Consider the following 24959-nt stretch of genomic DNA (forward strand, 5'->3'; position numbering starts at 1 on the left):
TGGACTACATACATACATGTATGTAGGTTAGGTATGTATGTAAGTACCTAGATAGATACTTCCCATGCACAGTAGGCCATTCTTCATGCAGGAGAAAGTGTGGGCTGGATAACCATATCTCGGGGTCGATCTGAGATAGAGAGATATCGACGACCGCTGTATGGCACGAAGCGGTACAATAATACCAGGTATGTACGTACAGTAGCATGTATGTAGGTAGGTATGGAAAATACATAGGGCTGGGGCTCATCAATAGGAGGAGGCTCTACCTCTTCGTCGATCTTATTACTCTTATCTCGTTTCTATTCATAATCACGCAATCAACGCCTTATCTTAGGAAATGTCAACACGGACTTCCGTCATGAGCCTTGTCCAATCCTATCTCAAATCTCCATAAAGGTGCATGGTCATCCGTCTTTGCGCTTTCTGAATGTTCTGTGTTATGTTTTCACCTTTTGGGCTGCTAGTTTTGAGATTCGTGTGTACCTAGTAAGTAGTGTACGCCTCACTATGAGCCTTAAGACAGACAAAAATAAACAAGTTCGTTACACCTCTGGACATAAGGGTTGCTCCCATCCGCGAGAATGGCTTGTTCAATTGATCGGCATGGGTCTATAAAGCCGCATTCGAGGCTCGAGCCTTTGTCCAGCTCACATTTGGTGGCCATCTCTTTGTGTATTGAATGACGCCAATAAGCGATGGAGATGACAAAGGCCAAAGCAGACATGAGTCCCTCCCGGGCGCAATGCGCAACGGCTTCTCATGTGCTATGTGAATCTCGTCGGCATGATAATCGATAATGTTACCGACAGAATTCAGTTCGAGGCGGTTCTGTCTACAGACGCTCATATGGAGCGGGCTCTTATTCCGGACAAAAGGCGAGGAAGCTTGGACAGGAGGAGATACATCAGAGCTGGGGGTGTTCGGGTCGCCTGCGAGAGAGTTGCCAACGATCACGATCACTACAACATTAGCATACAAGCCCACGTTATCACCAGGAGACTCCGCCTTTTCATTGCTAGGATGTTATCAGCACCCGACTGGTGACTGGAGAGGACATCCTTTCGGACCACAAGGCCAAGCCAAACCACCAGCTGTATCGTCTGATAACTTGACGATAAATGCCTGCGTAAAGGCCTGTGCTGGATTGAAACCCCCAAGTGAGAAGCCAGGCGAGTCACCGGATCGCTATGGAGTAGTTGGTCTAAGGAATGGAAGGTAAGGTCGTAGTCTGTAAGTGTTATAAGGCGTACAATATACTAACAGCCAGTTGCTATCTAGCGAGTGCTTGTGCGGCTCACAGCTCGTGCCTGAAGCCCGCAAACTCTCACCAGAAGATTGCAATATAACTTGCACCGGGGATGGAAGACACTTTTGTGGAGGGACAGACAAACTCGCAGTTTATGGTATCCATGGTATAAACGAAGATGTCGAAGGAACGGGCAAGGACAAGAGCCAAAATAGCATCGACGATGAAGCCCTATTGCCCTCTGGAGCTGTAGCCACCGCCCTCCTCAAAGCTCCAGGAGACCCGGTGATCGCTGGAGATGATGATACCGAACCGTTAGAATCGCCAGATACTTCTGTTATTGTACCAGAGGAAGCCGGAACAACAGCTGCATCGGGAGTGGCTTCCATCATCTCGTCCCCCGCCGCATTGACATCGGCATCAACGACGGTTATACCACCGCCACCACCCGGGACGCCAGGTGCACCAGCTGCTTCCTCGACCATCGCCGCCATAACCGGCACCTTCTCCGTAGCTATCCTCCTCGGCGCGCTCGTGGTGATATGCTTCCGGGCCCGCAGACGCAAGAGGCAGCAGCAGAAAGGAAAGCAAGTCTCGCGACGCCCCATGCCCAGCGCCATCGACACCACAGTAAACCCACCGCGCGGTCTAGACAAGCACGACGAACGATATGGCGGCGGCGGTGGCAAGAGAGCCCGAGTCAGCATCTCCGCCCTCCCCCCCACCACTCCCGCGCTCGAGTCCGGCAGCGGTGGACGGTACCCAGGGCTGCACTCGCGCTTCGCAACGCCCCTCTCGTCCTCCCAGGACTTCCTCTCCGAATTCCGGCCCCCCGTCCCGCCGAAAAACTCACCGTCGTCGTCGCCGTCTCGCGCGCCCACGTCGGCGACGAGCTCCGCGGTGGAGTGGCGCCTGTTCCCGTCGTCCGCGACGTCGACGCCGACGCATACGCCGACGAGGGCGCCCGCTGCGCCGTTTGATTTTGTTTTTAATGTCCCGCGGAACCCGGGGGTTGGTGCTTCTTCTGGCCCAGCAGCAGCAGGAGGAGGAGGAGCAGGAGCGGGAGGGCGGAGTGGTGGTGGTGGAGGAGGACAGCCGGCAACAGTAACGACCCCCAGCGCAGCCGCTCGCCCAGACCACACTCTCAGCGAGCGCGCGTGGCACCGACGCAAATTATCCGCGCCGTTCCAGCCGCCGGCTACGGGACCGCCTTCGATCCCGCTCCCGCCGCTACCACCGCCGGGACAGGCGCGGTCGCAGCGGTCTTACGATGCGCTGAGGTCCTCCCATGTGCCTGCTCCTAACGCCAACGCCAACCACACCATCACCCTTCCAGAGCGAGGACGTCATCGCCGCGATGATAGCAGGGAGAAAGTTAGTGCTGTTCGCGATAGTAGTGGCGGTAATACCGACGCCGATCGCTCCGCAGGGCCATCCCTACCACTCCGACAGAAAAAGGGGCTGTACACCCTCGGCGGACAAGCGAACTTGAGCTCCCCGGCATTGAGAACGCCTCCGCCCGCTCCGCAGCTAGTGGACTTGAGGGTGCTGAGGGAGACGACTACGCAGTTTCAGTGGGTGGATGAGACGGAACGAAGGGGGGGTCAGATGGAGAGGGAAAAAGATATGAATAAGAATTTTGAGTGGATGGATGAGGCTGAGAGACGGGGAGGTGAGAGGGAGAGGGAGAGGGAGAGAGAAAGGATGAAGGAAAGGGAAAGAGAGAGGGAATGGGAAATGGAAAGGGAACAAGAAAGAGGGCTGGTGCTGGAGACATTACCGGCCACTACGTATGGTGGTGAGCGTCTTGATTCAGGGAGGTCGAAGGGTACGGTATACACTGTAAATCCAGATACAGAGGAAAGTTATGGGGAGAGTATGGATACGGAGACAAAGCCAAAAGAGCCAGAGCATGTACTTGGACATGGTCATGAACAAGAAGACCAGGGGTGGCGTACATCATCGAGTTCTGTCGGCACCAGTATCTTGTTTCCGCTTGACGAGGAATATCGGACGTAGGTAGTTATGATGGTATATAGGTATAAAGCGTAATGGCAGTCAACTATAGGTAGTCGTAGAGGCGTACAAAAAGGAATCTAGGGTATAGGGCAAGGGAGAATGGATGCAACAGTATTATATTCGATGCGAACACGAGGAAGGCATTAGGACATAGGAATTAAGTAATAGATAGTTATGGTGAATAATATAATTCATATTTTATGATAAATCTTCTTCCCCCCTTTCCTTAACTACCTCAGGTCCCTTGTTAGACATTTCATCACCAGAGCAAAGAGAACGAACGACCTCGAGCAATGAGATAAGATTGAACTCCGTGCAAAAATTCAGCCATAACAACTTTTTCATATTCCGCATCTAATAACTACACATCATCATCGATATCGGTGTAAGACCAGACTTTCCATACAAGCCCTATCAATCGGAATACACAAACCTCGGCTCCTCCTTAATTTCACTAGCCCCTGAACACCCCGCCTGTTCATCATGCGGCCTAGAGAACCAGGTAGCCTAGACAGCTATGTACAGGGAAGAGGCATAACTCAGGATAGGCAGCTAAGCAGGTAGATAACCCCCGAAACGAGAAGAGGACAGGACAGGACAGGGGTGAGAGTGCGTAAGTGCCTATGCAGGCAGCGATTCGAGGTACGTAGCCGGACGTGAACAGTAAAGAGGAATAGCGCTCTTCCTCTTACAGCATACCAGCAATAACCAGCACACTCGCAAGCGCCAACCCCATCAACCCCGTGACCGCCGACCCTCCCGCACCCCTTCCACCAACATACCCAGCACCCCCACCACCGGGCGCCGCAACCCTCCCCGCCGCACTCTCATCCCCAGACGTCGCAGTCGGCGCGCCAAGCGTCGTGCTCGTCGTCAGCGTGCCGCTGACCGCGAGCGCCACAGCCGCCAACCCCGTCGCCGTCGTCGTCGCGCCCGCCGTGTCCGTCGTCGTGAACGTGACGGTCTGCGTCGTCGTCGGCCCCCAGCTCCACCCCGAGCCCCACCCGACCCAGCCGTCGAACCCGCCCAGCCCGTTCCACCCGCACCCGGGCCCCACGAACCAGGGCGACCCGTCGAACGCGCAGCCCGTCACCGTCGCCACCCCGCCCGTCCACGTCTGCGACCCGCTGTACGCCGACGCCCACTCGCTCCAGTACTCGCTGTACGCGTCCCCCGACGCATTGGCCCCCCCTCCGTTGCCCCCCCATCCCGGCCCGCCGCCTCGTCCCCCAGCCCCACTGCCAAACCTCGACCCCCACCCCCCCGGCGCGGCCCACGTGACGGGGCCCGCGCTCAGCGTGACGGTGCGCAGGCCGGTGCTGCCCGCGGACGTGCACTCCGCGTAGCGGGAGCAGAGGGAGGAGGAGAGGGAGGAGTAGGACTCGTAGGCGGTGGCGGAGGAGGAGGCGGCGCAGGCGGAGGAGATGCAGGAGCCGACGCTGGGGCCGGGGCCGGAGGCGTCGCAGTAGGCGGATTGGGCGGGCCAGTCGCTGGATGCGGCGGTGATGGTTACGGTGGAGGTGGGGGAGGAGGTGAGGGTGGACCAGGCGGAGGAGAGGCAGGATTGCTGGAAGGGGTGTTAGTAATTGGATTGTTGTCGGGGGGTATGTAGGTAAGGTAAGGTAGGTGGGTATGAGTTGAGAGAGAGAAATGAGGAGGTATTATGAATATTAAGGGCGGTCGGGTAGAGGATGACGGAATATGAGATAGGATAATGGGATAGGATAAGGGAATAGGATAATCACTTACAGCACACCCAGGGGCACCTCTCCACCACTGCGCGGAGGCGGCTGAAGGCGCCAGCACGGCAACAACAGTCGATGCCTTCATCTTGGCTCTTTCTCAGTTTCCTTTACTTCGTATATGGTATGTATATATCTTTCTTTCTCTTTCTCTCTTCGCTCTTTTCTCCTTCTACGATGTCAGTCGTGTAAGTGTATGTATATAGTGTGTAGTTGCTCTTTTCGTTTCGATCCTTAGCCTCAAGTAGCAACAACAAGATGGGTAAGTAAAGCTTCTTTTATAAACCCGACAGAGTTGTGGGAACCGAATATAAGAAAAAAAGGTAACCAGTGTCGAGAAAAGCAGAGCATACACTTATAACTCCTGCCTACCTACGCTTACTTACTTACTTACTTACTTGGCCTACGTAGCCCCCCTCCCCTTCATCGGCTGAACAAAGACGGGACGGGCAGACAGGCAGTTGAGACGTATGTCATAGAAGTCTAAAAGCCCACGAGCGTCACGTAATTCGGATGTGTCCATGTGTGTGCGTGTATAGGTATGGGTCTTGTCCAACGAAGAGCCTTCTGTTTCGTCATCCACTTGCCCTTTTCACCTAACCTACATACCTTCCACGCCAGCCAGCCTACCTAAGCTTTCGGAGCGTGTGATCAACCTAACCCCCTTCCCAAGAAACGCCTCCTTACGATAGATTGGCTCGGTAATTGCTCTTTTTACCTTTTGTGTAAGGAAGGTAGAAGATCTAATAGGCAAAGCAACGAGAAAACATAGGTACCTACCTAGGTAGGTGAGTGGAGGACAAGAATAGAGTTGCGCGTTCTCCATGTGGTACCCTGGCGCCCGGGTTAGCTCACACAAACACACACAAAGGGATGGGTGGATGGATGGGATGGAGGCAATGTAAGCTTCTCAAAACAATGCCTACCTCCCTATGTTTAATCCCAAGAAAAATAAAAAAAATAGAACGCCCGCGTGCGTGAACGTTAACTAGCGTGGGAAAGCCGCGCGTCCACAAAGGCAAGCTGCCGCTGTATAAAGTGAGGGAAGTCATGCATATGTATGTAGGTAGGTTATGTACGACCGGTTTTTGGGGTTGGTTGGAGGATCGATACACCATATGCATGTCCTACGAGAGCCGCCACGTAGTCTTCAGCTAGCTACTAAGTATTAGGTAGTTATACAGAGTCCCCAGAGCTGGGTTGTATTGCAAGTATGTATCATTCAATGTTGCACAGCGACATAAGCTACCATGTTGCTATACATAAGTCGTGGGCTGTTTGGTAGGTAGGTTGGATCCAATGCAAGAACCCGTTGCCCGAGTTTCCCACATCTAAGGTTCGGTCTTAGTATGTTGTAGGTATAATACCTAATGGATCTAGGGCAGTACAATATGTATAATCTCGAATTAGGTCCTAGACATGTAAAGGCAGGTAAGCATAAGTATGTAGGTACACAGCATAAGCTCCTCAAACCCGCGTGGCTGAGCGATCTCGAGCTTCGTCAGTCACCCCAAAGCCAAGGACATTCTATCCTATCCTGTCCTTGTGTAGGTAAAAGGAAACTGGGTTGTGTAAGTCACCTATGAATGGAAAGCTTTCAAGGTTACGTTCCGCGGGGTCGGTCAGATCTTGGGGACGTCCGGAAAAGCCGGGTGAAGCTCATTCATCCCCATTGTGTAGGTAACCAATTAGCAACCGCCTCGGTGACTTTGTGTGGACTTAAAGGGAAAAAGCCTCATGGCTCACCGGTCCCGAAGGCTGAAAATCCCTTGTCATCGCCCCTTACATAGGTACACGTACACCAGGAACCCATTTTCTATCCGTACATGAACAGTAGGCGAGATATAACCCTAATTCAAGTCCAACTTGGATAAAATAAACCAACAAATGATCTATGTGGATTTGAACTTACGCTACCATACTGGAAATCCCATAGGTATCTCGTCATACCAAATGCCATTGTGAAGCATGCTATTCAGGTAAGTACCTAATAAGCATCAGCGTTGGGCAATGTATCAAGACTTCAGTGTTTATCGCCTCAATAAGTATCAAGGACGTAAGCATGAGCTCGTCGCTGAGCTATCAACGAAGATAATTAGTTTCATCAAAATAGAATCAAGAATAGTCAATTGAGACACTGTTGTACACGACTGGTATTGTTTCTCTCGTCTTCCTCGACGTCACAGTCTTATAACTGCCCTCAGAGCAGCCATACCGGAACTTGACGCGTATGCCCTCCACCATTAAACCATTTCTCTGGAACTCCTAGCACAACATGCTCGAAACCTAGCGACGCCTCCCTAAAGTCAAAAGCCTGCGTAGCCTCCACCGAAGACCCCTTTCCCAACCGATTAACAAACGAAAAGATAATCTCTCGAGGAGCTGCTCCGAAGCATATGCGAAGCATGCCGTTTCGTACCAGCCTCTTTTCACTACCCTGCCTGGCAATTACCTATACATTTACCGCCAAATATTATTGTGGTAAGAAAGAAAAAAGAAAAGGATGGAATCATTAGAGTCAAATAAAGCAGTTCAACGCCTTCTGAATTTAGACAGCGGACGCCTACACTAAAGCATCGTGCCAAACGTCTCCTCGGTCTGGATCCGCTTTCTCGGACTACCATCTTCCGTTGTAGCTTTGCGGTGGCGAAAAGTAAATCCGACGAAGAGGCCCTTGTTCATTGACTCGTCTCGATCGGCCATGCTCTCGAGAGCCTGTTGTTTGTCATGGACTTCCTTGTACTTGGCCATGTCAGCTTCGTTGGTGAAATCATCAAAATAACCAGCATCGGTCTCCGAATCTAGCTCTGGGACGAAGGGAGCCTTGGTTGATCTGAGGCTCTTCCAATCTACTTCTGCAAAGTAGTGGTGGTCGATAATATCCTTAATGTTGGTGAACCGCTTCGATTTCGAATTGATACACCTAAAACTGGTAAGCCTCGCCCCTCTCAAAAAGTTGTTTTCCCAAAGACTTACGTAGTGATGAAGCTCCAGGTACGATTACTTAGGAAATAGTTAGGGTCTTCCCAAACTGGGCGCTTGAGCACCTCCTTCCAATGCTTCAAATTGTGCCAGGTCTCGTCAGCAGTAGAGCCTGCAAAAGGAGGGAATCCTGTGAGAGCCTCGAACAACATGCATCCTAAGCTCCAGTAGTCAACCGTATAATCGTACTCTTCGCCACGGAGTACTTCAGGAGCCATGTAGTCCGGAGATCCTACTATGGACTTTGCATAATTTAAGTCCCTGTCACGCATGGTCTGGTAGCCCTCTCGACGCTCCGCGATGGTTCGTTGCTCCATGGCCTTACCGAATGGCACATCTGTCTCGGAAGCCTTTTCAAGCCTGATACGCATTGAGTTGATCTTTGATGACGCGACATTACCCGCAGCCAAACCAAAGTCAGTCAATTTGACATGGCCTGTCGAGTCGATGAGGAAGTTCTCAGGCTTCAAGTCGCGATGGATGTAGCCTAGTTTGTGGAGTGCATCCACGGAGCAGAACATCTCGGCAATGTAGAAGCGAGCGTGGCGGTTGGATAGGACGCCCGTGTTGTTTAATAGTGTTCGGAAATCTCCGCCAGGTACGTATTCCATGGCAAGATAAATACTCTTGTCATCTTGGAAGGAGTACAAGAGGCGAACTAGCCACTCGCTGTTGGCGGTGGTTAGGATGTCTCTCTCCGTAAGGACATGCCTAATCTCATCCAACTTGAAGAGCAACTTCTTGTTCATGACTTTCAAAGCACAAACTTCTTTGGTATCCTTCTTCTGAGCCAGGAATACCTGCCCGTAGCCTCCCTGACCAACCTGGGTGAGGATCTGGAAATCGCCATGTCGAAGTCGTATGCGGCGTTTGCGGAGGGCGGCCCGCTCTCTTCCGGTGTACTTCTGCCACAACTTGTTATATTCTTCTTCGTTGGTCTCGGGCGGTGCGGGCACTTCTGCCTTGAAAGCGTTCAGTCGTGTCTGTCTGGCGCCGACGTAGGTGAGTAGGTCGAAGTAATAATCTAGGAAGTCTGCAAAGAGGCGGTTAGCGGTGCAAAGGTGATCGCCCACCTACTAAGTAGATAGATAGGTGGGTAGGTGGGCAGGCAGGCTGGCGGGCGAGCGGGACACGGTCTTACATAGCTGGGTGACATTGACTAGACGGCGCACGTTGGGCTTCTTCAAGATTTCCATCTCTTCAGGCGTCAGACCGCGAGTGGTGTTAAATCTCTTGGTGGTAGACGTTGCTGTCTTGGTGTCACGAAGTTGATAGAGCTCTTGGCGCGATAGAGCAGCTTGATTGTGCTGGTACACAGAGTCCCGCACGGGGATTCTAGACGGTGGCGTGTTCTCTTGTCCCTGCTTCTTCAATGGGGTGCCTGGAGAATCTCCGCTCTTGTGGATGACGCTATTATCCACATTAGGGGAAGCTGTGGTAAAGTACCCATCGTCGGCGGGCTGAAGGTTGCTTTTGGTTGGTGATAGAGGGGCACCACTTTGAGGTCTACCAAGCTTCACGACGGGAGAATCAAGGGAGACGGGATTCAATTTCAAGGAACTGTCAAAGGCGCTAGGAAGCTCATTGGCTCCTGGAGGAAGTGTTCTCTTGCTTGGACTGCCTAGGGGTGTCGAGATGGGAGTAATGAAGTTGTTCTTGGTGGGCGTGGCAGGAAGTTCTGACGGGAAAGACTTCCCGTCTTTGACTGCCTGAGTAGGAAACATATTGGATAGAAAGCTTGCCATAACTAATTACTATTGACTAAGGCAAGGCGATACAAGATAAGGCAAGGCAAGGCCACGACAACAAAACTGATCTCCCAAGACGTGAGAGGAAGAGAAGTTGTTGCGAGGGAGGGAGGGAGATGGGGGGGTAAAGATGGAGGGGCTTCCAGCTATGAGAGCAGGGAAGCTGTGCGCGCGACAAGGGACAAACAACACAAGAAAGAAAACAAGGCCAATTGATCTAATCGAATACAATAAGATCAATGCTCTTGAGAATATGGGGGAATATGGGGGAATATGGGAATATGGGAATATGCAAGATGTAAGAATAAAGATCCAAACTCCATGTATGTACAAATGCACGATGGATGATCACTAGTAATAGGCGACCCAAAAGATGCTTATGCTTGTTTTTGTTAGTTACATGCCTGCCTCTGCTTGGGAAGAATGAACACAAAAAATCGAAATCGCAAAATCGCAAGATCCCAATTGGGCTGCAATTTTTAGAATTTGGGGATGGCGGGGTCTCGAATTCTTGAACAATTGCGGCAACAACATTCAACACCTGGGCAGGACACTGGTCGCACACCGGCACACGAAGTCAACACTGTCACCCCGGCAGCCGCTAAGTGAAACATCCTAAATCTTCCCAGCTTGGATCTCGGGTTACCTCCAGGGCTGTTTATTATTAGCGCCTGTATTCCCTTGGACACGGCCAGAATACCAGCTTAGAATGCATATCCCGGTTAGTTATCTCTCTACCTAGTACCTAGTAGGGTACCGACATAGGGTATGTAGCAGGGTTGCTTATCGTCTCGTTAGTTATCAGTTCTATTGTTGATATAGTGGGCCCTATACACCGTTATAGTTAAATCCCACACTGTGTCATACTTTCAAAGTGGCTAGTGATGCAATTTCGGAACTTGCACAAGGCTGAATTTATTGCTACAAGCCTTCAACTGGAAGAACCCATAATTATAACTACGTACCTACTTCCCTCTGCTTGAAGATACCGCCTACCTTATACGTCCTCCATTAATCCATACTTCCTGCCCCTTATAATCGCTACGCAATTTCTAACAGATTGTTCTACTCTATCTATAATTACTGGGAAGTGCCTTGAATTATTCTTTATTCCTCTTGCAAAGAAACCAGCCATGCCTAAGGAGAAGAATTTCAACCCCGTCCAAGCCCAGCGCAAAGCTGAAAAGGCCAAACAAATCAAGAAAGGTAGGCATTGACCATATATACTGATCAATGGCTGAACAGAGCATCGAAAATATACTAATGATCTGTTCGTAGGCAAGGCAGAAGCAGCTACGAGGCGAAATGAGAAGCTCGCAAACCGAAACCCCGAGAGATTACAAAAGCAAATCGACGACCTCAAAAAGATTACGACTAGCGGCGGCAAGCTCACGAAGCACGAAGAAACCGTATTAGAAGGTCTTGAACGTGACCTGAAAGCAGTAGTAAAAGCGAGGGAGGCGCTCGGCGATAGAGCACCAACCTTTGGTCGTGGCGGTGGCTTCAAAGGCGATGGACGAGGAAACGATAGTGTCCTAGGCAAGCGGAGAAGAGGCGGCCGTGATGCTGAGAGCAGCGACAGCGATGTGCCGGATGATGTCAAAAGCATACCGATGCCCCGAGACACTCCTCCCCCGATTTCAAAGGAGATATTAGACGAGTGGTATGCGAAGCGCAGGGCAGCCCGGAATGCAAATGCAAACGACACGCCCCTAGGTGGCCCAGACAGAATGGGCCGAAACAGCCAAAGTCAAGACAAGCAAGGCCAGGACAAGCAAGATCAGGACAAGAAGCAACCACCTGTGCCGATAGAAGCAAAAACGGTGTATGAAGCGAAGCCGATGGTACGCGACTTACGGAAGGAAGCTGCCAGCGCATTCATGCCCACGGCAGTCCGCATGAAGATGGAAAAGAGCAAGGGTCAGAGTGGCCTGATGGAGCCTGAAGAAGCTGACCGCCTAGAAAGAGAGGGTTACCTTAAATCTACACATACCCAAGATGACATGTCAAGTTCTACAATGGGGCCGCCAAAAGTCTCGATTGAAGACGTGGAAGACGACCAAGATTGAGCTCATCAAAAATCATAAGGTTGGTAGTTACGGGAGCTATTTCCCCTGATGACTTTTTGATAACGGCTCGGTTCCTATTAGCTGGGAAGCGTAGAACGCTTATCCATTGCATACCGTAGTCGCTGAGGGTATGCATGTCACTCCTGTCACTTTTGACTAAATCTTTTAGCCATATGTATCTCCTTAGACAAGGAACGCACCGTTCCCTTGGTACTGATGGCTATGGGATTGTCGAGTGGCAATGGGAGGATCGCTCATCAACAGCAGCTTGTTGGGTATCTTGCAGGGAGTTCTGGGGCTTCGGGTTTAACTCCGGCCTAGGCAGATCGTGAGTTTAATCTCATGGTGGAGGTGAGTGACCTCTTAAGGGTTAGGTGCCGCATGGTTACGAGTTTTCGAGACGTAATTAATATGCAGAGAGAACGCGATATCACGCCTTCCACACCTTTCTCACTCGACCACTGCCCAAAGTGGGTTGCAGCGGGGTTGGCAAAATGTGCGGTCTGTATATTGGCTCCGAGGACGGATCGTAACCTTGATATCCCCGGGGTTCGGTCGACTTTGAAGGCTAATGTGGATCTAGGCGCTCGAACATGTTAAATGTGCTTGCATCCAATCTTAAGATTGTAAGCTGCTGCTGTTCTTATATAGCTTATAGACATACCTGAATATACGCACTTTGTCCTCAGGGGCTCAGAGTAATACTTAATATATCCTACCTTGTCAACCGACCCAGTCAGGGTGATGGAGGAAACGGACAAATCAAATAGCCCGCTACCTTCTCCTATCACAGAGATCCAGGATCTAGCTTACGTCGAAAAGGGACATGCCGATCTCGATCCTACTCAAAAGCCGGACCCATTCTTTGTCCAGGGGTACGGTCCCGCCTCTGATAAGTCTGACTCTAGCTCTGGGCATGAGACACTCCTAGGCGATGAACACTATCCCGAAGGCGGTCTTGAGGCATGGCTCGTCGTCCTCGGTGCATGGTGTGGCCTATTGGCTTCACTGGGACTAATGAATAGCATTGCAACGCTCCAGACCTATATTGCGACCCATCAGCTCTCCGGCTACGACGAGGGCATCATCAGCTGGGTTTTTTCCATGTACACGGCCTTGTGCTTTCTCTGTGGCATCTATATCGGTCCACTCTTTGATAGGTATGGACCTAGATGGTTGATCGGGCCAGGCAGTGTTGGTGTTGTCGCGAGTGTCATGCTATTTAGCGTATGCACAGGTGAGTGCAATACCTACTTCAGTCATTCGATTCGTGTAAGCTGACCTATTCCAGAATACTGGCATTACGTACTCGCCTGGGGCATCCTCAATGGAGTGGCAACGTCTCTTCTCTATACTCCCTGCATCACAGCCGTAGGACATTTCTTCCGTAAACGTCGTGGCCTTGCTTCTGGACTTGCAAGCACAGGCGGAGGCCTAGGCGGCGTAGTAATGCCTTTGTTAATACAGAACCTTATTGATAAAGTTGGATGGGGATGGTCAATTCGCATCCTAGGATTTTTCTGCCTCTTCTTACTCACCATTGCCAATCTCTTAGTTAAGAAAAGGCTCCCGCCCGCTAAGAATGCCAGTCCACACCCCGACTTCCGCATCTTAAAGGAGAAGCCGTTTCTTCTCCTCACCCTAGGCGTCTTCTTCCTGGAGTTTGGAATTTTTATCCCACTTGCTTACATTTCGAGCTATGCGCTCGCGAACGGCTTTAGTGAGGACTTTTCTTTTCAGATCTTACCTATTCTCAATGCTGCATCAGTGTTGGGGCGCGCGTTGCCCGGCTGGTGGGCGGATAAGATTGGCCACTTTAACACGAACATGATCTCGATGTGTGTCACAGTCTTTGCGTGTTACGTTGTATGGTGGCCATTCGGCCACACGACTCCTGGCCTGATCATATTCGCCCTCATGTTCGGGTTTTCCACCGGAAACAACATTAGCATCACGCCGGTCTGCGTTGGAAAGTTGTGTCATACGCAGCACTATGGTCGGTACTATGCTACTTGCTACACAGTCGTTTCCATAGCTGTTTTGCTTAGTCTCCCTATTGCCGGGGTTGTTGTTGATGCCGCTGGCGGTGCTTATTGGGGCCTGATTGTTTTCACTGGGCTCACTCAGGTCCTTGCCCTCGTCGCCTTATATGCAGCTAAGGTTGCAAGTGTAGGATGGTCTCCTTGGATTAACTTTTAGATTAGATGTGTCCTTAACAGGTACACGCTATATTGCCATTAGAAGCCCTGGAGGGGTGGAAGACTGGATGGTTTGAGCAGGCTACTCATAAAATTGGGTGCTAGGTAATTTCTTGGGATTTATGGTCTGGCTTGATAAAAGGGATAAAAAAAAGAATGGATGGGTAACAGGATACATATGGGGGGTTGGGATGGATGGTACATTAAAAAAAAACTATCTAGACAAAATGTCTGACAAATTGGTTAGGGTTGGTAGGTACTATACTAGTAGGTATGTACTACTACGTTGGGTGATTGGTACCTAATGATATAGGAAAATGTGTAACACTTCAAAGTTTTACTTTATTCAATATTGAAGGTTTAACTGCTCAAATCTTATATTGCGTGTGCCTAACATGTGCAGGTGGCAGGTGGCTTCAACGTTCAAACATTGAAGTTACATACGTACCCATGTTCCTACATAAAAAGCATTAACGGGAACGCTAAGGAAAATACACGAACCTCAGATCTAATGTTATCTAAGGAAAGTTTGCAGGGATCTCCGCACGAGGCCATCAGCCCATTCCTCTCCTTTAGGTCGTGCATCAACATTTTAAACCTTAATCCCTTCATTTAACTTAACTATCTAATACCTAGTATGTAACGTTATATATTAGAAAAGATTTACTAGTTTTAAACAGATTATATATTAAAAAAAAGAAAAGGTTTAAAACTAATCCTTATAAGACAAGCCTTTTATTTGTATTTTTTTATTTTATTTATAGTAAATAACACTTATTATAATATTTATTAAAGGGGATATAAGTTAAGCAAGCGGCTTATTTTTTAAGGTATAATATTATAATAACATAATAAGAAAAGTCCTTAAATTATATAATAAAGCTTAATATCTTTAAAGAAAATCTTATAATTTTTAGTAAAAAAAAAAAGAATAAAAGAAAGTAATAAAAGTTTTAAAAAAAAAAAAAAAAAAAAAAAAAAACGAAACGTTAATAAAAAAAACTTTAATAAATAAAATAATAATAAAGGAGATTATAATAAAAAAAAAAAAAAAGATAAAAATATAAATAAATAAAATTATTAATAAAGGAAAAATTAAATAAAGGAAAATTATAAAAATGTAATTATAAAAGAAATATAAAAATATAAATATAAACGTTTTTTTCCTTTTTTACACTTATTTATTTTTTTTCCTTTTTAACCTTTTCCTTTATAATCGTAATTATAAGGGTAAGATTAACTTATTATTTATTTAAAAATAACTTATTTAAAAAAAAAACGTTTAAAGCGATTTTTATAATACGTTATTTTTCCGATAATAAATTTATTTAAATTATAAAATTAATATAAGAATCGTTTAACTTATATTCTTATAATAAAGGGTCTTATTTATTTTTCCTAAAGTTTTAAGGTTTTACTTTTTTAGTAAATTATTATTAAATTATTCTTTTTTACTTAAGGCGTATAAAAGACATGTATACGGTTACGCGTTAATCGTTTTTCCTCCCTTAATTAAAGGATCGTTTTTTGATAATGTTAAAGCTTTATTAAATGGTTTATTATTAAATCGTTAAATTAATTTTTAATTAGGAGGAGTTCCGTTTTATCGCTTCGTAAATAACGCATTAATAAGCTTAAATTTTCTAAGAGGTATTTTTATTTAAATGCTTTAATTAGTAAATTCCTTAACTTGGTAAATATAAATAAAATATATATTAAATAAGCGTTGAAGTTATGTATATTAAATGTAAAAATTGTGTATATTAAAAGTAAGTGAAATTAAGTAACTAATATATTATTAAAGACGATATTCCCGGGGGACGAGTGTAATTAAATAAAACATTTAATGTTATTTAATAAAAAAAAGTTAAATGGTTTTTAAGTTTAAAAAAATGGTGTTGGCGGGTATTAAGCTTTTTTTAAGTCCATGAAAAAAGAGAAAAAAAAAAAATAATAAACGATATTTTTAACTCGTATAAGCGAGATTTGATGGATATTATCTTACGATTTATTAAATTAATAAAAAACGATAAATTTAAATTTATTATTTGTTAATAATAAAAGTGAAATAATAATAAGAATAAATATAAAACGTTATTAAAGTTATTAAGAAATTTGGTATTAATTTTATAATTAGTAAAATTTAAAACACCTTTTAAGTATATTTAAGATAATTAATATGTAAATATATATTAAATGCTTACAAAAAGAATTATCGATTTATTAAATTATGTAAAATTATATTTTTTACGAAATAAAGCGAAATATTATAAATTTTAAAACAATAAATTATAATATAAATATAAAAGTTATTAATAAAAATGTTTTTATTAAGGAAAAGTAGTTAAAGCATTTTAAATAACTTATAATATAAGTGGACACTTCTTTAAAATAATTACGTTAAAACGATTAAATCGATTTATATATTAATTTTATATAGCTTAAAATATAATTAATTATATCGAAAACTGCTTTTTTTATATATATTATAAGTTATTTTAACCTTTAATACCTTTGTAACTTATTATTATATATATATTTTTACAAGTTTTAACCGCTGATTTTATTAAGCCGTTTTTAATAATATTATATGAAATATAATATATTTTAGTTATTATGTATTATTTTAATCGATATAATTAAGTTATTTTAATTAAAAAGGCCACGTTAATAAATGCGTTAAAAAGATTTAACTTATAAATCGTAAATATAAAAATAAAATTTTTAACCTTTTACCTTAACCTTAAATTTACGTTTATATCGGCGGAAATAATGGTTAAAATGAAGTTAATAAGAATTATAATAATTTATAGATTTTTAAGCTTATATATTAATATAAACCTTATTAAGGTATTTAATAAAATCTTTTAAATTATATTAAAAAAAATTATTAATTTATTATTAATAAAAATATTGGTAAAATTTATAAATTAAATGTTTTAACTAATAAAAATAATAGTAAATATAAACCGTTAACATATAAAAAATATTAAATTCTCATTATATAAAATCCTTTATAAAAACTTATTAGTTAAAACATTTAAATAAAAGTACTCTTTAAAAAACTTAAACTTATTAATATGTTATTTATAAAACGATAAAATAAAACTTCTCCCGGTTAAAAATCGGCTTAATAACTTAGTAATAAACTATTTAATAAAGCTTTAATATTATTAAAAAATAATCCTTTAATTAAAAAAGGAAAAATAATTAACATATAACCGTGTATATACTTTTTACATACCTTAAATAAAAAAAGATAACCTAGTAATAATTTATTAAAAAAATAAAACCTCGAAACTTTAAAAAAAATAAATAAGACCTTTTATTATAGGAATATAAGTTAAATAATCCTCACATTAACTTCATAATTTAAACGGATTTATTATTAAAAAAATAACATATTATAAAAACCGCTTTAAACATTTCTCCCCTTAAATAAATTATTTCCAAATAAATAATAAACTAACCTTACCCTTATAATTATAATTATAAAGGAAAAGGTTAAAAAAGAAAAAAAATAAATAAATATAAAAAAAAAAAAAACGCTTATATTTACATCCTTATATTTCCTTTATAATTACATCCTTATAATTTTTCTTTATTTAATTTTTCCTTTATTAATAATTTCATTTATTTATATCTTTACCTTTTTTTTTTTTTTTTTATTATAATCTTTTTTATTATTATTTTATTTACCGAGATTTCTTTTATTAACGTTTCGTTTTTTTTTTTTTTTTTCTTTTTTAAGACTTTTATTATTTTCCTTTATTTTTTTCCTTTTTATTAAAAATTACAAAATTTTCTTTAAGGATATTAGGTTTTATTATATAATTTAAAAACTTTTCTTATTATATTATCATAACATTATACCTTAAAAAACAAACCACTCGCTTAACTTATATCCTTTTTAATAAATATTATAATAAATATTATTTATTATAAATAAGATAAAAAGACATAGGTAAAAAACTTATTTTATAAGGATTAATTTTAAACCTTTTCTCTTTTTTAATATATAATTTATTTAAAACTAATAAATTTTTTTTAAATATTATAATAAATGCCACTTATTATAAATAAAATAAAAAAACACAAGTAAAAAGCTTATTTTATAAGGATTAATTTTAGACTTTTTCTTTTTTTTAATATATAATTTATTTAAAATTAATAAATCTTTTTTGATAATTTTATTTAGGTTATTTTTTAATTTTAAATAAATGTTATTTATTAATATTTTACACGTTTTATTTAAATTTATTATAAAAAATATTATTATAATATTTTAAAAATGTTTTAATACTTTTAAACTAATTTTTATCGACCTTATTAAGCTTATTAATAATTATATTATTATTAAGAATTATTTGATTTAATTTACTTATATTTATATTTAAAAAGTCTTTAAATAAATTACCTTATTAGTTTAATTTTTCTAATCGATTTATTAAAATAAATTATAATCCCCTTTTTTTCATTTTAATCCCTATTATTTTATTAATTATTTCTCCTTTTTTAAAATCTTTTATATTTAAAACGTTAATTATTCCTTAAATTAATTATCATTAACCTTATTAATTTCATTAATTTTAATAATATTAATTTTATTAAATTAATTATTATACATTAACAAACTTATTTCTTATATTATTACTTATAAACTTTATTATAAACCTTATAAATTTACATATTAATAAAAAACCAAATATTAAAAACTCCATTTTATCTCTATTTTAAAATACTTTAATTAATCTAATAATTACCTTATATTATTTTTAAATCTTAAATTTATTAAAATATAGTCGTTTTAAAGGTGGTAAATTAATAATAAAATAATTAAACCGTTTAAAATAATAATTTCGACGTATAAAATATAACATCCCTTTTATTTTTAACATATTATAAATAATCGACATATAATATAAAAATAAAGTTACGACTTTTTTAAATAATAGCTTAACACTTAAAAAAACACTTGATTAAGTTAAAAATAACACCGTTATATTAAAAAATCTCACAAATATTAAATAAACCTTAAAAAATAAATTTCTAATAACGCTAATAAATAAGTTAAATAATTAACTTATATTTAATTTAAATAAACTCGCTTAAAATAAAAATAAAACACTCGCCGCATATTACTTATAAATATAAAACCTTTTAAAACATATAAAAGCTTAAAATTAACCTTAAAAATAAATGTCACAAATAAATATATTATCGCTAATTTTAACCGCTTTTAAAATAAATATGCTTAAAATAATCATTAATCGCTTTATTAATAACCTTTAAAATTAAATTTTACAAGTTAAATACATAAATAAAAATGCTTGGAATTACAAGTTATTATAATTAATATATAATATTATTTAAAACTGCTAATCGATAATCGAAGAAAAAAATAACATTATAAAATCTTATCGGTTTAAAACTCGATAAAAGATATTAAAAAAAATAGTCGTTAATCGGATTAAAATATTAGTTAATTAAGCTCTGGCAGCATAATACGCCTGGACGAAATCACCAAAAAAGATTTACTAGTTTCGAATAAATTATATATTAAAAGAAAGAAAAGGTTTAAAACCAATCCCCGCAGGACAGGCCTTTTACCTGTGTCCTCTTATCTTATCTACAGTAGGTGGCACCTGCCACAGTATCTGTATTGTACTTATTATGTATTTATGTACCAGTGCTAGGGTATGTAATCCACCGAGTCACGGTACGTCAGCGGCGAGATTCGCTCGTTGAATTTCTCGATTTTTCCTAGTCCCCTCAATTGCATCTATCTTAGGTTAGGTACATACTCAATCCCAATCAATCACAAGCTTCATCCCGCCAAAAACCCTCAACGGAATCTGAGGCAATTATTATACTCGACGGCAAGACTTGCCCTTAGCAACAAGACCGTATACTACCACCGTATACTACCCCTTTTTACTACTGTAAGTCGATCTTTACTACCTTTTTCACTCAAAGTTCTTGGGAAATCAGTGCGCTTGGACATGATCTGGGTCTCAGTCTTAAGTAAGCCGGACAGGTGGGCAAACGGCTCTCCGCACGGCTGTTCCCAAAAGGGAACCGGGGGCCGAGGTCTCATTCAACCCCGGAGTGCCGGGGATTACTATATTGTACCTATCTTTATACCGCGCGATTTATCAACGGCACCTACAAGTTGTAGCTGAGTAAGATAGATAGTGAGGTTTTCCTAGTTGATAACTCTTATAACAAAGGCCCTTAGTTCCTGCGGTCACCATATCTGCCTACCTGCCTACCTGCATTAGAACTTTCACTACATACTATCTGGCATATGTAGTTGCATTGATCCACACTCTTTACTATATTCACTAACACGATGGCATCACAGACATCAGGTTCAGATCGTCAGAACACACCCTTACTCGGGACGGGACAAGACCCGCCGCACACCCTGAGTCTTACGTTCAACCTAGCGGAACCCCGTCGTTCTTCTAGATCTAGATCCCCATCTGTATCATCTACTACAAGTCAAGACAGCATGTCTACTAATACCACTAACACATCCACCTCTTCACACCAAGTGGTGGAAAATGCCTACTTCAACTCCAACCCACCCCCTAAAGCGTTGCCGCAGCATGTCGCCGCCGCTGAATCCTTCATAAGACAACATGCGGCAGCCAATAGGCGGGTCGTTCTCGTTACCTCAGGGGGAACTACCGTGCCACTGGAAAAGCAAACGGTGCGCTTCATCGACAACTTTAGCGCTGGCACGCGCGGTGCTACATCTGCCGAATATTTCCTGGAATCAGGGTATGCAGTCATATTCATGCACCGGCAATTCAGTCTCTTGCCTTACAGTCGACATTATAGTCATTCCACCGACTGTTTTCTAGACTTTCTGCATGAGAACCCTGATGGCAGCGTGGTGGCCAATCCAACTCACCAGGACAAGATGTTACGGGTACTGCGCAAATATAATGCTGCCAAGAACCAAAATTGCTTGTTGATGATCCCCTTCGTCACCATCACTGACTACTTACACGAACTGCGCGCCGTGGCACAGTTAATGCGCCCCCTAGGTCCTAATGGCCTACTGTATCTCGCGGCGGCCGTGAGCGACTTTTTCGTGCCGGAGGATCGCATGTCAGAGCATAAAATTCAGAGCACGGACGCAACGGACCTGTTGAAACAACAACAAGGGCCGACAACTATCACTAAAGAACCTCGAGAGCCGGAAGAAGAGACATTTGATAACTTCGATTCTTCACCATCAGTGCCGAGGAGCAAACGCCTCATCGTAGATCTAGACCCTGTGCCTAAGTTTTTGAAGAACTTAGTAGATGGCTGGGCACCAGAGGGCATGATCGTGTCGTTCAAGCTGGAGACGGACCCGAAGATCTTGGTACACAAGGCCAAGTACTCACTCGAGCGATATCAGCACCATCTGGTCATTGGCAACCTATTGTCGACGCGCAAGTGGGAGGTGGTATTTGTGGCACCAGGCCATAGTGATAAGTGGATTCGCGTACCTTTCAGCCGACGCAAGAAGACGCTAAGCGGGGTGGAGGAGCTCGTCGGGGCCGCTGATCGTGGGGCTCACGAGAAGAACGAGCCTCTGGACCCATCGATGCTGCCGGAAGGCGAGCCAGAGATGGAGATTGAAAGCTTGATCATACCGGCTGTTGAGGAGTTGCATTCGAAGCACATCGAGTCGGCAGCAGCGAAAAATACTTCGAAGTTAGCATAAAAAAGGGGTTCAGCGCGGGGTATGCACATAAGATGTGAGTGGCGTGGAATGTGTTGTTAGTTAAAATCATATATGGAAGGCGTTTTGCATACGAAGGTGCTCCACAACATACTAAGCGCCCTACATATTTATAGGTACACGCACCTAGGTATGTATGTAACCGTGTTGTTAGCGGTGATATCAATATCGATAATGAGCACATTGATGGAGAATTGGTAGCTACGTAGGTAGCAGGAGGTATATAGACAGTTCAAGCATATCAGGAATTATCTCGAATATTTTCGGCGATGGCGTTTGTGAATAGGCTTCCATAATACGATGTTGATATACTAGATCTAGCCGTTTGTGTTGGCTACACTAGGTAGTTGGCAGAATAATGGTAAAGCAGCATTGTGAAGAATGACCTTGTCTCCTCATCCACCACCATTACGATACACCAAGAACAACTGTAAATGTAACAGTCTCTAAAGCTAGACACTTTATAAACACGACGAATAAATCTCATCATCTCCCATCAGTCCAAACGCCAATACACAATCCATAATTAACGATCAAGAAGGAAACTTATTCGAAGTAGCATGCATGTATCAACCCTTCGAACCATCCTATCAGGCGATGAATCCAGGACAGTAGATACGGGACGACATATTTAGTCTACCGCTCTCAAAAGCGAGCAGCCTACTGAAAGGCTACTCTATTACCAAAATCGTGGCGCATTGGAGAATAGGAACGCTGGATGGTAGCGAGCGGTTGATTATTTAAAAAAAAAAAAAGAAGAAAAAAAAAAAAGGAAGAGTCAAATTTTTAAGTTTTAAGATCGCGATCTAGTTATGAGATGTGGCCCGTGCACACCGGGTCTTCGGCGTCCGCATATTTTGGGCTCCACACCTTGAGCTCATTTCCTTCTTCAAACAAATTTTCGAACAAGCAATTTTTCGCACTTCTTTTTTCCTCTTCCCTCTTCACGATGGAGTCACTGGGGGACGAACCATGGGATGTGGTAATATGTGGCACGGGTCTGCAGCAGTCCTTGCTGGCTTTGTAAGTATCACTTCTTCTTCTCTTAATGAATGGCTACTGTTGAGAGCTTGATCTGACTGACCCAGCTGGCTTCCGTCATAAAGAGCTCTCTCGCGGTCTAAGAAACGGATCCTTCATACCGACCCCAACGACTACTACGGCGAGCATGAAGCTGCCTTTAGTCTCCAGGAGGCAGATAGCTGGGCCACTGCCCACGCAGCAGCTGCTGCGACAGGCGATCTGAGTGTTGAAGATGGCTCAACAACGGGAGAAGACAAGGGCTCAGGTCCTTCTAAGAAGCAGTCCATTTTTAAGAATGCGAGTGCCTGGAAGCATCCGGACGCCGCAACTCATGGTCTCTCCTTCCCTCGACCATATTCACTTGCCTTGGCACCCCAAATTATACATGCCCGCGCCAAACTGTTAGCGCAGCTTGTATCGTCGAGAGCGTACAGGCAAGTCGAATTCCTCGCGGTGGGCTCGTTCTTTGTATATGACGCGAAAGCGAGCGACGCCAGCTCGAAGTTGTCCCGGATACCCAGCAGCCGAGAGGATGTATTTTCTACGAAGGCCATTCCGGTCAAGTCAAAGCGGTCGTTGATGAAATTCCTCAAGTTCGTCATCGACTACAACTCTGAGGAGCAGAGGCCGGTCTGGCAGGAGCAAGGGGAGAAATTGCTCTCCGAGTTTCTGTCTAGCGAATTCAAGCTGGATGAAAATCTGCAAAAGTATATCCTTGCCCTCACTTTGACATTGGATGGCCGCGTAACCGTCGTGGACGGGCTCGCCATCATTCATCGTCATCTTACGTCGATGGGTCTCTTCGGCTCTGGGTTCTGCGCCGTGTATCCAAAATGGGGCGGCTCATCGGAGATCGCACAAGTGGCATGTCGTGCTGGAGCGGTAGGCGGCGGGATATACATGCTTGATACAAAGGCAAAGGTCAGCTATGATCCCGATGGGGACCAGATGACCCTTGATTTGTCAAACGAACTATCCGTCCGAACCACAAGATTGGTTACGTCTCAGGATGAAGCTCTGCCAGGCGCGCAAACCATAACTCGGCTCGTCGCAATAGTCAACTCGACTTTGCCTTCGTTGTTCGAAGTTTCGGTAGAAGGCGCGCCTACACCGGCAGTCATTATCGTATCGTTTCCAAGCGATGGCGAGTATCCGATCTACGCACTAGTGCATTCTAGTGATACAGGAGAGTGTCCTGCTGGCCAATGTGAGTCTACACATTTTTCTTAGTCTCCACCTTCCCATCACTGGTGTTATGATGATCTACGTTATCGAATACTTATCTACATTGTCTGAGCTTCGCGTTGACGATATACAACCTCTGACAAACTGATTGCACCATCTCTATTATACATCATATAAATACAAATGCCCAATTCGAGAAAGCCATTAACTGACCGTGTCATTCTCTATCTAGGTGTCGTTTACTTGACCACGTTAACCACACCAAACTCCGCACAGCGCCTCGAGTCCGCTCTAAGCGATCTGCTCACAGCCGCTGTTCCCGAAGGCAACACAGCCCCGGTTTGCTTATACAAGCTCCAATACGAACAGTCGCTCAGCCCTCGAGAACCCTCAACCACAACCCGTGGCAAAACTTGTACCTTCTCCTTTCCCTCGCCCCCTCTGAACCTCGCGTTCGACGACAATTGTCTGCACGCGGTCATGGACGCGTGGAAGCTGGTCATGGGAGAGGACGCCGCGGAAGACGGGTACATGGTCTTTGAGGATCGTGAGGGCGTTGGTAGTGATGATGGTAATGATGACGATAACGATATTTAGGATTGGGTTGCTTGATGTATAGCAGCAGCTTTAAGCGATGTTGATCTTGGCAAATACATACACATACACAACCGTATGTTACCTTATTATTACAGTTGATGTAGGTGCGTGAACCTACATGCATACATACATACATACATACATACTTAGTAGTCACGTATAGAAATTGGACGAATAAATTAATACCTAATGAAAAGACGAAAGGAGAATGAATGAATGAGTGAATGAAATAATGCCCCTTTTGCTCAATTTGGTTTTGGGCCTAATAATATACACATACACGTCAATTCAATCTGTTTTGCTTTTGTTTTGTTTTGTTATACACGAATTCTGCCTGCGGCAATATAGAAAAGCCAAGCGATTATTAGTAGTATCCCTCCCTCCCGCCCGCCCAAAAAACTGCCAA

General features: G+C 43.1%; 7 protein-coding genes across 7 annotated transcripts; 5 read left to right on the top strand and 2 right to left on the bottom strand.

The window, feature by feature from the left end:
• Positions 1-525: 525 nt before the first annotated feature.
• Positions 526-3476, top strand: GGS25DRAFT_429295 (uncharacterized protein). Its single transcript, XM_049258641.1, has 2 exons — positions 526-1218; positions 1282-3476. The coding sequence occupies exons 1-2, from the start codon at positions 800-802 to the stop codon at positions 3266-3268; spliced, it is 2406 nt and encodes an 801-aa protein (XP_049114205.1). The 5' UTR covers positions 526-799; the 3' UTR covers positions 3269-3476.
• A 480-nt stretch (positions 3477-3956) lies between these two features.
• On the bottom strand, positions 3957-5098 carry GGS25DRAFT_524935 (uncharacterized protein; the record flags this gene model as incomplete). Its single annotated transcript, XM_049264698.1, has 2 exons — positions 3957-4835; positions 5018-5098. The coding sequence occupies 2 exons, from the start codon at positions 5096-5098 to the stop codon at positions 3957-3959; spliced, it is 960 nt and encodes a 319-aa protein (XP_049114206.1).
• Positions 5099-7497: 2399 nt separating this feature from the next.
• Positions 7498-9910, bottom strand: GGS25DRAFT_429561 (kinase-like protein). The gene is made up of 3 exons (XM_049258643.1): positions 9134-9910; positions 7987-9025; positions 7498-7933 (listed from the first exon to the last, which is right to left on the bottom strand). Exons 1-3 carry the CDS (start codon positions 9735-9737, stop codon positions 7579-7581), a joined length of 1998 nt encoding a protein of 665 aa, XP_049114207.1. The 5' UTR covers positions 9738-9910; the 3' UTR covers positions 7498-7578.
• A 693-nt stretch (positions 9911-10603) lies between these two features.
• On the top strand, positions 10604-12148 carry GGS25DRAFT_429538 (WW domain binding protein 11-domain-containing protein). Its single transcript, XM_049258642.1, has 2 exons — positions 10604-10946; positions 11019-12148. The coding sequence occupies exons 1-2, from the start codon at positions 10874-10876 to the stop codon at positions 11807-11809; spliced, it is 864 nt and encodes a 287-aa protein (XP_049114208.1). The 5' UTR covers positions 10604-10873; the 3' UTR covers positions 11810-12148.
• GGS25DRAFT_429576 (MFS general substrate transporter) lies at positions 12104-14372 on the top strand. Its single transcript, XM_049258644.1, has 4 exons — positions 12104-12160; positions 12231-12305; positions 12393-13046; positions 13101-14372. The coding sequence occupies exons 3-4, from the start codon at positions 12554-12556 to the stop codon at positions 14006-14008; spliced, it is 1401 nt and encodes a 466-aa protein (XP_049114209.1). The 5' UTR covers positions 12104-12160; positions 12231-12305; positions 12393-12553; the 3' UTR covers positions 14009-14372.
• A 5725-nt stretch (positions 14373-20097) lies between these two features.
• GGS25DRAFT_429760 (DFP-domain-containing protein) lies at positions 20098-22027 on the top strand. The gene is made up of 2 exons (XM_049258646.1): positions 20098-20201; positions 20372-22027. Exon 2 carries the CDS (start codon positions 20522-20524, stop codon positions 21728-21730), a length of 1209 nt encoding a protein of 402 aa, XP_049114210.1. The 5' UTR covers positions 20098-20201; positions 20372-20521; the 3' UTR covers positions 21731-22027.
• A 670-nt stretch (positions 22028-22697) lies between these two features.
• Positions 22698-24790, top strand: GGS25DRAFT_534318 (GDP dissociation inhibitor-domain-containing protein; the record flags this gene model as incomplete). Its single annotated transcript, XM_049265759.1, has 3 exons — positions 22698-22771; positions 22855-23978; positions 24189-24790. 3 exons carry the CDS (start codon positions 22698-22700, stop codon positions 24551-24553), a joined length of 1563 nt encoding a protein of 520 aa, XP_049114211.1. The 3' UTR covers positions 24554-24790.
• Between the last annotated feature and the right edge of the window lie 169 nt (positions 24791-24959).

This window comes from Hypoxylon fragiforme (assembly GCF_022984875.1).
Source record: "Hypoxylon fragiforme strain CBS 206.31 chromosome Unknown GGS25scaffold_8, whole genome shotgun sequence".
In the NCBI taxonomy this organism is placed as follows: Eukaryota; Fungi; Ascomycota; class Sordariomycetes; order Xylariales; family Hypoxylaceae; genus Hypoxylon; species Hypoxylon fragiforme.

Excerpts from the sequence above, each read along its gene's own strand:
- GGS25DRAFT_429295 (XM_049258641.1), top strand. The coding sequence starts at position 800 with ATGTTACCGACAGAATTCAGTTCGAGGCGGTTCTGTCTACAGACGCTC. Across the intron at positions 1,219-1,281 it reads GTTGGTCTAAGGAATGGAAG|CGAGTGCTTGTGCGGCTCAC; the intron begins GTAAGGTCGTAG and ends GTTGCTATCTAG.
- GGS25DRAFT_429561 (XM_049258643.1), bottom strand. The coding sequence starts at position 9,737 with ATGGCAAGCTTTCTATCCAATATGTTTCCTACTCAGGCAGTCAAAGAC. Across the intron at positions 9,026-9,133 it reads AGTCAATGTCACCCAGCTAT|ACTTCCTAGATTATTACTTC; the intron begins GTAAGACCGTGT and ends GCCTCTTTGCAG. Across the intron at positions 7,934-7,986 it reads ACCTGGAGCTTCATCACTAC|GTGTATCAATTCGAAATCGA; the intron begins GTAAGTCTTTGG and ends TACCAGTTTTAG.
- GGS25DRAFT_429538 (XM_049258642.1), top strand. The coding sequence starts at position 10,874 with ATGCCTAAGGAGAAGAATTTCAACCCCGTCCAAGCCCAGCGCAAAGCT. Across the intron at positions 10,947-11,018 it reads GGCCAAACAAATCAAGAAAG|GCAAGGCAGAAGCAGCTACG; the intron begins GTAGGCATTGAC and ends ATCTGTTCGTAG.
- GGS25DRAFT_429576 (XM_049258644.1), top strand. The coding sequence starts at position 12,554 with ATGGAGGAAACGGACAAATCAAATAGCCCGCTACCTTCTCCTATCACA. Across the intron at positions 13,047-13,100 it reads GCTATTTAGCGTATGCACAG|AATACTGGCATTACGTACTC; the intron begins GTGAGTGCAATA and ends GACCTATTCCAG.
- GGS25DRAFT_429760 (XM_049258646.1), top strand. The coding sequence starts at position 20,522 with ATGTCTACTAATACCACTAACACATCCACCTCTTCACACCAAGTGGTG.